The sequence below is a fragment of the Schistocerca nitens genome, chromosome 4, assembly GCF_023898315.1.
Source record: "Schistocerca nitens isolate TAMUIC-IGC-003100 chromosome 4, iqSchNite1.1, whole genome shotgun sequence".
Classification (NCBI taxonomy): Eukaryota; Metazoa; Arthropoda; class Insecta; order Orthoptera; family Acrididae; genus Schistocerca; species Schistocerca nitens.
The window spans coordinates 814,504,082-814,516,584 of NC_064617.1; the positions used below are offsets into that span (position 1 = coordinate 814,504,082).

General features: G+C 39.7%; 1 protein-coding gene across 1 annotated transcript in view; it reads left to right on the forward strand.

The window, feature by feature from the left end:
* Positions 1–10,093, forward strand: part of LOC126253232 (rac GTPase-activating protein 1-like) — a 163,668-nt gene extending 153,575 nt beyond the window's left edge. Inside the window, exon 12 of the mRNA XM_049954422.1 lies at positions 8,790–10,093. Coding sequence (XP_049810379.1) covers positions 8,790–8,841 — 52 coding nt within the window. The 3' untranslated portion in view covers positions 8,842–10,093. The remainder of the gene's footprint in view (positions 1–8,789) is intronic.
* Positions 10,094–12,503: the final 2,410 nt, after the last annotated feature.

A 12,503-nucleotide genomic window follows, 5' to 3' on the forward strand; every position in this document is an offset into this window, starting at 1 on the left:
CCCTTTCATGTCCCTCCACTCTTATAACTGCCATCTGGTTTCTGTACAAATAGTAAATAGCCTTTCGCTCCCTGTATTTTACCCCTGCCACCTTCAGAATCTGGAAGATAGTATTCCAATCAACATTGTCAAAAGCTTTCTCTAAATCTACAAATGCTAGAAACATAGGTTTGCCTTTCCTTAATCTATTTTCTAAGATAAGTCGTAGGGTCAGTATTGCCTCACGTGTTCCAAAGTTTCTACAGAATCCAAACTGATCTTCCCCGAGGTCGGCTTTTGCCAATTTTTCCATTCATCTGTAATGAATTCGCATTAGTATTTTGCAGCTGTGACTTATTAAACTGATAGTTCGGTAATTTTCACATCTGTCAACACCTGCTTTCTTTAGGATTGGAATTATTATATTCTTCTTGAAGTCTGGGGGTATTTCGCCTGTCTCATACATCTTGCTCACCAGATGGTAGAGTTTTGTCAGGACTGGCTCTCCCAAGGCAGTCAGTAGTTCTAATGGAATGTTGTCTACTCCCGGGGCCTTGTTTCGACTCAGGTCTTTCAGTGCTCTGTCAAACTCTTCACGCAGTATCTTATCTCCCATTTCATCTTCATCTACATCCTCTTCCATGTCCTCAAGTACATCGCCCTTGTATAAACCCTCTATATACTCCTTCCACCTTTCTGCCTTCCCTTCTTTGCTTAGAACTGGGTTGCCATCTGAGCTCTTGATATTCATACAAGTGGTTCTCTTCTCTCCAAAGGTCTCTTTAATTTTCCTGTAGGCAGTATCTATCTTACCCCTAGTGAGACAAGCCTCTACATCCTTACATTTGTCCTCTAGCCATCCCTGCTGAGCCATTTTGCACTTTCTGTCGATCTCATTTTTGAGACATTTGTATTCCTTTTTGCCTGCTTCACTTACTGCATTTTTGTATTTTCTCCTTTCATCAATTAAATTCAGTATCTCTTCTGTCACCCAAGGGTTTCTACTAGTCCTCGTCTTTTTACCTTTGATTCTCTGCTGCCTTCATTTCTCAAAGCTACCCATTCTTCTTCTACTGTATTTCTTTCCCCCATTCCTGTCAATTGTTCCCTTATGCTCTCCCTGAAACTCTGTACAACCTCTGGTTTAGTCAGTTTATCCAGGTCCCATCTCCTTAAATTCCCACCTTTTTTGCAGTTTCTTCAGTTTTAATCTACAGTTCATAACCAATAGATTGTGGTCAGAGTCCACATCTGCCCGTGGAAATGTCTTACAGTTTAAAACCTGGTTCCTAAATCTGTCTTACCATTATATAATCTATCTGAAACCTTCAGTGTTTCCAGGCCTCTTCCATGTATACAACCTTCTTTTATGATTCTTGAACCAAGTGTTAGCTATGATTAAGTTATGCTCTGTGCAAAATGCTACTGGGCAGCTTCCTCTTATCATTTCTTACCCCCTTCCATATTCACCTACTATGTTTCCTTCTCTCCCTTTTCCTACTGACGAATTCCAGTCACCCATGACTATTAAATTTTCGTCTCCCTTCACTACCTGAATAATTTCTTTTATCTCGTCATACATTTCATCTATTTCTTAATCATCTGCGGAGCTAGTTGGCATATAAACTTGTACTGCTGTAGTAGGCATGGGCTTTGTGTCTATCTTGCCCACAATAATGCGTTCACTGTGCTGTTTGTAGTAGCTTACCTGCACTCCTATTTTTTTTATTCATTATTAAACCTACTCCTGCATTACCCTATTTGATTTTGTGTTTATAACCCTGTAGTCACCTGACCAAATGTCTTGTTCCTCCTGCCACCGAACTTCACTAATTCCCACTATATCTAACTTTAACCTATCCATTTCCCCTTTTTTTTTTTTTTGTTTGCTACTCACTTTAAAGATGACCTGTGAAGTTGCAGACAAGCACAACGGAAAGTCTGTTACAGGTAAATAGCTTTTGGCCAGTCTTTTTGAGCAAAGTGCACACACACACACACACACACACACACACACACACACACACACACACACACACACACACACCTACCATCAGCAGCTGTGACCTAACTGTGGCTATCACTTGAATAGCAATGTGGAGTGGAGTGGTGTGGGGTGGGGAAGGGGAGGGATGGCAGGGTGTGGGTGGGTGGAGAGGAGTGCGGTCTGGCATTGGGGGGGGGGGGGGGGGGGGGGGAGAAGAGACACAGTTTAAAACGAAAGGATTGGTGGGTATGTTGGCTGAGGGAATGACAGGATTAACGGGTGGAAACTGTTGGGAGGAGGTTATGGAGACAGTGGATTACTGTAGGTTGAGGCTGGCATAATTTCGGGACTGGAGAATGTGTTGGAAGGATTGCACTGTTCAGAAATAGAAGTGGAGCCCCACCTTGTGAAGCTACCTTTGAAATAAAGCATGTTGAAATTAACATGCCCTGACAAAGGTTGTGGTTCATTTGTTCCTGTCCAGGGTGGTATTGGGTGGTGAAGGGGCACTCTTTTGTAGCTGGCTCCTGGGAGTGGTGGGAGGATTGAGTTGTGTGCGGGAAATGGCTTGGAAGTCTGTTTGAAGAATAGGTCCGGGTGATATTGTCTATCTTTAAGGCCTTGGTGAGACCTTCAGCATGCTGGGAAAGCGTGTTCTTGCCACTGCAGATACTCTTTCCCTGGATGGCAAGGCTGTCTGGGAGGGATTCTTTTGGTGTTGAAGAGATGGCAGCTGTCAAAATATAAGAACTGTGTGTGGTTAGTGGGTTTAATGTGGACAGAAGTGTGGATGGAGCCACCAGGGTGGAAGTGATGAACATCTAAGACGACAGTATGCTGGGTTAAGGAGGCATAGGAGGATACCATGTGGGTGCCCATGACTGTGCCACTGATTCGTTTGTATACTTTCCTGCATGGCACCCTCCTATGCCAACGTGTTTATGGGTCTTCTAGAGGAAACCTTCCTAGCCTCCCAAAACTGCAAACCCCTGGTCTGGTTTGTTGACGATACCTCCTCGATCTGAACTCGGGGCCAAGACACCCTATCATCATTTCTTCAGAACCTCAACTCCTCCCCCATCTGCTTCAACTGATTTACCTCCCCCTTCGTACAAGTGATACTCGCTGCCAGATTTAGCAGTCATGTGTGCATGAGGTCTTCTTGTGGGAATATGTTTATTTTTTCTTTGCTGATGAAGGCTTTGGCTGAAAGCTATTTATCTGTAACAGAATTTTCGTTGTGCCTGTCTGGAACTCCACAAGTCACCTTTACAGTTTGTAGCAATCTATTCTTTTCCTAATATTGAAGATACTGCTTCCAAATGAAATAACTAGAGACGTATTATACCAGTTTGAATTTCAGTGTAAAGAAAGTGAAAGTGCACATTTTTTACCCTCTGATTTTAGAAGCAATCTGACAAGACTGAAAGTGAACATACATTTCAACTCTCTACAACCCCTCCCTCTTTGCACCCCTCAATTCTTTTCATTTCATAACTGGAAAATTCATATAGACTGATAAAGCTTGTGAGCACGTGCTCAGCCAGGACTTGCTCATATATTTTTGCTTTTACTGGCTGAGCTTGCCAGTTGTAACTGTTGGTTCAAGGAACCAAGAAAAATTCTTCAGTGCACTTAGTTTTGTATCACCTGCTTTTCACACTTTTCTTGTAAAAACATCATTTCAGTACATTTTTACTTTTGTAACTGTCCATGATGACTAATCAGGTTTTTTCTGTTCTTGCTCGTGGTTGGTCACTTGTCATGTCTTCCATTATATGGCATGCTCCCAACAAGAGTGTGACCTGGTAAAGATTGTGTCTGCCCTGAGACACCATGACCGGCCTCATTTGAACTCTGCTGTTGGGAGAGTTAATTTGGAGTTGGAACAGCTGCTTGGGTCGGGTGCGGGGGCTCATATTGGTGTGGTTCCTGTTGATTCTCTCAGCAGGTGGGGCTATACCAGGCACGGCCTACATCTCAACAGGAAAGGGAAGGGGAAACTGGCTGGGGTAATAGCAGGAAATTTAAGGGGGGGAGGCACTGCCATGAATGGTAAAATACCAGTGGTTACAGGTGTTGGAGCAGCACCTTTTTTAGGATAGGTAAGACAGAAAGATGTCAAGTTCTAAGAGAGGTCAGGATTAAAACAAATCTTCAGTTTAGGAAAGAAATTAAACAGCACAATTCTAGCACATTGGATCACCAATCACAGCTGTCTATTATAAATTTTCACCAATCACCAGAAATTTTATCTCCACCAAGTTGTATCTCAGACCTAGGTAATTGCATTGATGAATTCAAGTCACCCAACCCAGTTGACATAATCTGCCTCTCTGAACACCATGTGACCACTGGTATAGGAACTAGGCCTAAGCACAATGAGAAACTCAGACAGGAGAGTACTACAAATGTTAGAATAAGGAAAGGTTCTCATAAAAGTATAATTAAAAATAATGTAAGTATATTTCATCAAAATATTGGGAGTTTAAAGAATAAAATAGATGAGCTTCTGGTTTGTTTAGGAGATTTAGAAGCTGAGGATGAAATAGATACACTATGCCTGTCTGAGCATCACATTGTTACTGATATGGATAAGGTAAATGTAAGTGGATACAAGCTCTCTGCACATGTAATGAGAGAAAATATGGAGAAAGGAGGAGTTGCCATATATGTCAAAAGTTATCATTGTGCAAAAAGTATAGAAACAAAAAAGTTTTGTGTAGAGAAACATATAGAAGCATGTGCCTGTGAACTTAGATAAAGTCACATTTATAATTGTAACTGTATATAGGTCCCCATCAGGAAATTTTCATCTATTTCTGAAAAATTTGGACTCCTTGTTGTGCTATCTGTCAGACGGGGGGAAGCAAATTATTAGTTGTGGGGACTTCAATGTAGATTCTCTGAAAGAGGGTAATAGGAAAAATGACCTTCAAGTATTACTCGGTTCTTTCAATTTGACACCCGTTACTGATTTTCCTACTCGGGTGGTAAAAGATAGCAGCTCACTGATAGATAACTTCTTTATAGACCAAGATAAGTTTAACCAGATAAATGCTCAGCCTGTTGAGAATGGTCTTTCTGATCATGGTGCACAGCTAGTTACAATATATGACATAGCTCCATTCAGCAATACTAAACAGTCCTCCCAAAGTAGTACATTCAGTCAACGATTTAACAATTGCAAATTTCTGGGAAAGCCTACAGCAATTAGACTGGGATGAGGTGTACCGTGAACCTGATGCCAATTTAAAATATAATTTATTTCATGACATTTTTGTAAATGCATTTGAAAACTGCTTCCCCAAGAAAATAGTTAAATATACTCGTAAGAAACCTTGTAACAAACCATGGCTTACTAAGGGTATAAAAAATCTTGTAACCGGAAAAGGGAAATGTATCTGACAGCAAGAAAGAGTAGTGACCCAGAAACTATCAAACATTATAAAAACTACTGTGTTATATTAAGAAAAGTTATTAAAAAATCCAGGAGTATGTGCATCATGTCTGAAATCAGCAACTCTGATAATAAAATTAAAACAATTTGGAATATTATTAAAAGAGAAACAGGTCAACCAAGAGCAGAGGAAGACAGTATTACCATAAAATTGAATGAAAACTTTACGAACAAAAAGTCAGAAGTTGAAAATATTTTTAATAATCATTTTCTAAATGTTGTGGATATAGTAGGATCCAGGTGTTCATTAGAAGGTGCTAGGCAGTTAATGGAAGAGGCCATACCTATGCAATTTGATACAACTGAAATCTCACCCATTTCTCCCTCTGAAATTAGGAAAATAATAAACTTGCTTAAAAGCAAAAACTCACATGGAATTGATGGCATTTCCAGCAAAATACTAAAAGCTTGTTGTCAACAGATAAGTAAGATTCTCAGCCACCTGTGTAATAGCTCTCTGGAACAGGGCATTTTCCCTGATAGACTGAAATATGCTATTGTTATACCTTTGCATAAAAAGGGGATAGATCTGATGTCAACAATTACCGTCCAATCTCCCTTCTAACAGCTTTATCCAAAATTTTTGAGAAAGTAATGTATTCAAGAGTAGCTTCTCATATCTGTAAAAATGAAGTACTAACAAAATGTCAGTTTGGTTTCCAGAAAGGTTTTTCAACAGAAAATGCCATATATGCTTTCACCAATCAAATTTTGAATGATCTGAATAACTGAACACCACCCATTGGGATTTTTTGTGATCTCTCGAAGGCTTTTGATTGTGTAAATCATGAAATTCTACAAGACAAGCTCAAGTATTGTGGCGTGAGTGGGACAGTGCACAAATGGTTTAATTCGTGCCTAACTGGAAGAGTGCAGAAAGTTGAAATAAGTAGTTCTCATAACATGCAAAGATCAGCACATACCTCAAACTGGGGAACTATCAAGAATGGGGTTCCACAAGGGTCAGTCTTGGGTCCTTTGTCGTTCTTAATATATATTAATGACTTGCCATTCTATATTCATGAAGAGGCAAGGTTATTTCTCTTTGCTGATGATACAAGTATAGTAATCACACCTGACAAACAAGAATTAACTGATGAAATTGTCAATACTGTCATTCAGAAAATTACTAAGTGGTTCCTTGTAAACGGACTCTCACTGAATTTTGATAAGACACAGTACATACAGTTCCGTACAGTGAATGGTATGACGCCATTAATAAATATAGACCTTAATCAGAAGCATATAGCTAAGGTAGAATATTCCAAATTTTTAGGTGTGTCCATTGATGAGAGATTAAATTGGAAGAAACACATTGATGATCTACTGAAACGTTTGAGTTCAGCTACTTATGCTATTAGGGTTATTGCAAATTTTGGTGATAAACATCTTAGTAAATTAGCTTACTACGCCTATTTTCACTCATTGCTTTCATATGGCATCATATTTTGGGGTAATTCACTACTGAGGAATAAAGTATTTATTGCACAAAAGCGTGTAATCAGAATAATAGCTGGAGTCCACCCAAGATCATCCTGCAGACATTTATTTAAGGATCTAGGGATATTCACAGTAGCTTCTCAGTATGTATACTCTCTTATGAAATTTGTTATTAACAACCAAACCCAATTCAAAAGTGATAGCAGTGTGCATAACTACAATACTAGGAGAAAGGATGATCTTCACTATTCAAGATTAAATCTAACTTTGGCACAGAAAGGGGTGAATTATACTGGCACTAAAGTCTTTGGTCACTTACCAAATAGTATCAAAAGTCTGACAGATAACCAACAAGTATTTAAGAAGAAATTAAAAGAATTTCTGAATGACAACTCCTTCTACTTCATAGAGGAATTTTTAGATATAAATTAAGAAAAAAAAGAAAAAAATAAAAGATAAAAAAATAAATAAAAAACACAAAAAATAAACAAGTTGTTAAATTAACTTAATTATGTCATGTATTGGAAAATTTGACTCGTTCCACATCATTACGAAATATCGTATTCATGATCCATGGAACTAGTATTAATCTAATCTAATCTCTAATCTAATCAATTTTTTCTCGCTGTTCTTTAACCAAAATTATCACATAAATGTGAGGTACGTTACTGCAGGATTCTCGAACAACTATTGTTTTTCTGAATTTTCATTTCTGTTTGGGATTTGAAGTCTGTTTTCTACTTAAGTCACTCAGATATTTGGCTGCAGTTGCTCACATTGTTGAACTTCACGTCTGGTAGACCAACTCTTGATTTTATGGTCCTAAAAACTTAATTTGACTTGTAGTGGGTGGTAATTTGTGTGTACATTTATAATTAACTTGGAACCAGAAAGCCCGCTGACAAGTGTTACATCGGTAAGTAATAGTAGGATATAAAGTTCCAAAGGGTCACAAAAAACTTAAAGAATTACAACTTTAACACTTCATACCTCTGTTCTCGTTAAATAGAGGTGGATGTCCTTAAGCTTTTAGTTGCCTATGTTTAACAGAGGTCTTTGAATAGTCGTCCGTAGTCTCATTTGAAGCACTGTTGAATACCATCATTATTTTATTGATGGTGTTATTCTAGCTGCCAAAGATAGTTACATGGGCTCTTCAGGTAGACACATGGCATTATGGATGATGGGAGTCGCAGGAATAGAAGTCACAAGATAGTTTAATGTTTCAAACAGTTGTTCAGTTCGTTTAGGTTACTACCAGTCCAGCAGAAATGGGGCATACACTGTTATTGTTGTTCCATTTCTGTTAAGTCTTCACTGTGCTTAGTGAACTATGTTCGTTTCTTGTTCTGCAATTGATTAGGTTTTTTGAGCTACCCAAAATCAGTGAAGAGAAAAATTACAAATAATTAACACACCATGTTATATGGGTAAACTAGAACAGAGATAAGTGAGGTTAGTAATAAATAAGTGTCCTCAGATTTGTATCAATTCAGCTATGCCATCAGTCACCACACTCAAGCATCTTCTTAGAGAGCACTGATGTGGTAAGTAGTACTTCGCTTCATTGTCATGGACTACAGTTCACAGGGTTTATCTTTCACAAAGAGGAGCTAATTATTTCCTTAGTGTTGAACTATTCGTGTCACTGCCAGTTTACCTACCATTTCTCCACTTCCGTAAATACATTCTTGTTTGCCACTCAAAATGCAAATGTTTTCAGCATTATTTATCAGTGGTTATAGTTACAGTTTTGGTTAATCTAATTTCTTGCCACTAGGTGTGGAGTATGCTTTTGTAATTCTTCCTCTTTCCCTCATTTCAGTGTTGTAGATAATCTAACCCATTGAACTGTACCATACGTATTTTGTTTTGAATTTGTTTTAATTCTGTTATTTCTTTTTTTTTTTTTCTGTCTACCAGGCCATTTGGAGGCAGAAAATTCTTCACGGACTCGCCCATGCAGAAGGAGTAGGAGGCAGAAAGAATATAGCTCCTTGTTCTGAAATGTGTAACAAAGTGTACAAACTTTAATTTTAATGAACTAAATTTTATTACACCAACAGTTGTCAGGATATGTTTGTTCATTCATTCACACATCATGTTCAATAAATCTCATTGTGAAGAACATTTATGGATGTAGAATTAGTGTCAAGTTACACATTAACAGGCAGAAGCTGCTGCTACAGGCTGCATCTGTGAAGTATTTTGACTACAAATCACTACTGCTTAAATAATCACATTGATAACAGTATTAATTACTGTCTTGTGACTGTAAATATGTATATTAGGAGAAAGACAGGCACTTTCAAGAAGGAAGAAAATCACTCCTCCTCCACCTCGGCTTTTGCTCTTACTGTCGCTTGAATTACATAATTTAAACAAACCGGTCGGGAAGTGTGGTTGAACTTCTGTTTGTACAGTTAGAAGTTATGCAGTATGTTGTACATTTCGAAGGATGTTGTTAAACTGTGTAAACTCACATTGTCTAAATTGCTTTTCACATCGGATGGTAATTTTTAATTATAAGAGTTTGCACAGTAAAGTTAAGGCTTATCATGTAAAAGTACAAAATGTACTTACGTGTTCTAGCTGTTTCTCTTACTTCGATTTGTTGTGTACATTATATTAGTTTTGCTGTGTGTGTAATATACAGTAACTCCTGACGAGGTGGATAACTAGAAATAACATTATATTGTACAATAATATTAATTATGTGTAATATTGTTGTAATGCATTATTTCCATTTAAATCTGAGCATTGCATAACCTATTTGATCAGAAATTTATGTGAGACTACTCACATTCTAAGTTGATAATGAAGTAGCTTGTAGGTATCTGGGTTGTTACACTTCCATAATGTACCCACACCTGTGTATGATTTGATGATACATCCTTCAAACTACTAAGTCTGATTTGCTTTCTTATCAGTAACATCAATTCTGAGCCAAGTTTCATAAATTCCTGTGTAGTAACTGAAGAGTTACTGCAAATTTTTGTGTTGAAATCTACCAGTGAATTGTGCGGTAGATTTATTACTTTCCCTTGTGTCCAGCAAAAGCCTTAGTTTGAAGTAATATTTTTGCCTGGAATCATTTCTTCCTACCCTTTATGTGTAATGCATGTAAAAAAGATCATTGATGTTAGTACATTAGTTACTATTATTTAAAAAATATTCTGGTAATTCCGTCCAGACATTATTAATTACACGCTGTAAAAAAGAAAGTTCCCCAGCCAAAACTGAATAAAAGTTTTTAAAATACGGAGTGTGTATGTTCTGCCACCCATCAAAGTTACAAAACTTTGAATTTGCTAAAGTGAATGTTTCAATATTTTTGTTTCGTCTACATCTAATCACAAACAATGAATTAGGGCAAAGTAATTCGAAGATTTTAAAAAAATCTAAAGAAAGATCATGCTACCAGTCTTGTATAGATGAGCGTACAAATTTGCTTCAGCTGTTATCGCATCCATGTATAATTATTGGTGGTGGCGTGGTTGTTAAGGTGAAACCAAGAGCAGCTAAATCAACAAAATGTCCCACAAGTTGTTACCAGTACGCCAGAATGAGATTCAAAAGCAACTTAATACACTTACCTTCTCAAAGCCTCTAGATGATAGTGATGAAAAAATGAAAAGTGCAGACAGAATTAAATCAGGTTTGTCATGTCTTGGCATTGTTCTCTGAACTGTCCGTCTTAAAATAAGATTCACAAGGCTGTATAAATGCAACATGCATTGGTACAGGAAAAATTTAATAATTGGTAACACCTGTGCTGTGTTCTTTATTGTGATGACCTAATGAATGGAAGCAAAAAAAGTGCATTTCTTCAAAGCTGAGCTCTGCAAATGTTATCAAACTTCTTGGAGTAAGTGTTGATGTCACAGGTGGCATATGTACAGTTTCAACCAAAATGTTCAAAAAACTTTTAACCTCTGACTGTAAGATTTCTGTTAACTATGTCCATCAAGAAAAGATTACATCAGGAAAAAATGTTTGTTGCCCTTGAAAAAAGCTACAAGTATAGCCAGAAGTTACAAGCAAAAAGAAAGCCGCACTTCAGTCATGATAATAGTACTAATATACAAATATTTTTGTGTTTCTTATGCAAAATGCATTTAATAAAATCATACACTCCTGGAAAAGGAAAAAAGAACACATTGACACCGGTGTGTCAGACCCACCATACTTGCCCCGGACACTGCGAGAGGGCTGTACAAGCAATGATCACACGCACGGCACAGGGGACACACCAGGAACCGCGGTGTTGGCCGTCGAATGGCGCTAGCTGCGCAGCATTTGTGCACCGCCGCCGTCAGTGTCAGCCAGTTTGCCGTGGCATACGGAGCTCCATCGCAGTCTTTAACACTGGTAGCATGCCGCGACAGCGTGGACGTGAACCGTATGTGCAGTTGACGGACTTTGAGCGAGGGCGTATAGAGGGCATGCGGGAGGCCGGGTGGACGTACCGCCGAATTGCTCAACACGTGGGGCGTGAGGTCTCCACAGTACATCGATGTTGTCGCCAGTGGTCGGCGGAAGGTGCACGTGCCCGTCGACCTGGGACCGGACCGCAGCGACCCACGGATGCACGCCAAGACCGTAGGATCCTACGCAGTGCCGTAGGGGACCGCACCGCCACTTCCCAGCAAATTAGGGACACTGTTGCTCCTGGAGTATCGGCGAGGACCATTCGCAACCGTCTCCATGAAGCTGGGCTACGGTCCTGCACACCGTTAGGCCGTCTTCCGCTCACGCCCCAACATCGTGCAGCCCGCCTCCAGTGGTGTCGCGACAGGCGTGAATGGAGGGACGAATGGAGACGTGTCGTCTTCAGCGATGAGAGTCGCTTCTGCCTTGGTGCCAATGATGGTCGTATGCGTGTTTGGCGCCGTGCAGGTGAGCGCCACAATCAGGACTGCATACGACCGAGGCACACAGGGCCAACACCCGGCATCATGGTGTGGGGAGCGATCTCCTACACTGGCCGTACACCACTGGTGATCGTCGAGGGGACACTGAATAGTGCACGGTACATCCAAACCGTCATCGAACCCATCGTTCTACCATTCCTAGACCGGCAAGGGAACTTGCTGTTCCAACAGGACAATGCACGTCCGCATGTATCCCGTGCCACCCAACGTGCTCTAGAAGGTGTAAGTCAACTACCCTGGCCAGCAAGATCTCCGGATCTGTCCCACATTGAGCATGTTTGGGACTGGATGAAGCGTCGTCTCACGCGGTCTGCACGTCCAGCACGAACGCTGGTCCAACTGAGGCGCCAGGTGGAAATGGCATGGCAAGCTGTTCCACAGGACTACATCCAGCATCTCTACGATCGTCTCCATGGGAGAATAGCAGCCTGCATTGCTGCGAAAGGTGGATATACACTGTACTAGTGCCGACATTGTGCATGCTCTGTTGCCTGTGTCTATGTGCCTGTGGTTCTGTCAGTGTGATCATGTGATGTATCTGACCCCAGGAATGTGTCAATAAAGTTTCCCCTTCCTGGGACAATGAATTCACGGTGTTCTTATTTCAATTTCCAGGAGTGTAGTTCAACAGTAGCAATTTCAAGATGATTTTTTAAATCTCTTTCAGATTGTCTCTGAAACAAACTAACCCTTTTTTGGTTCA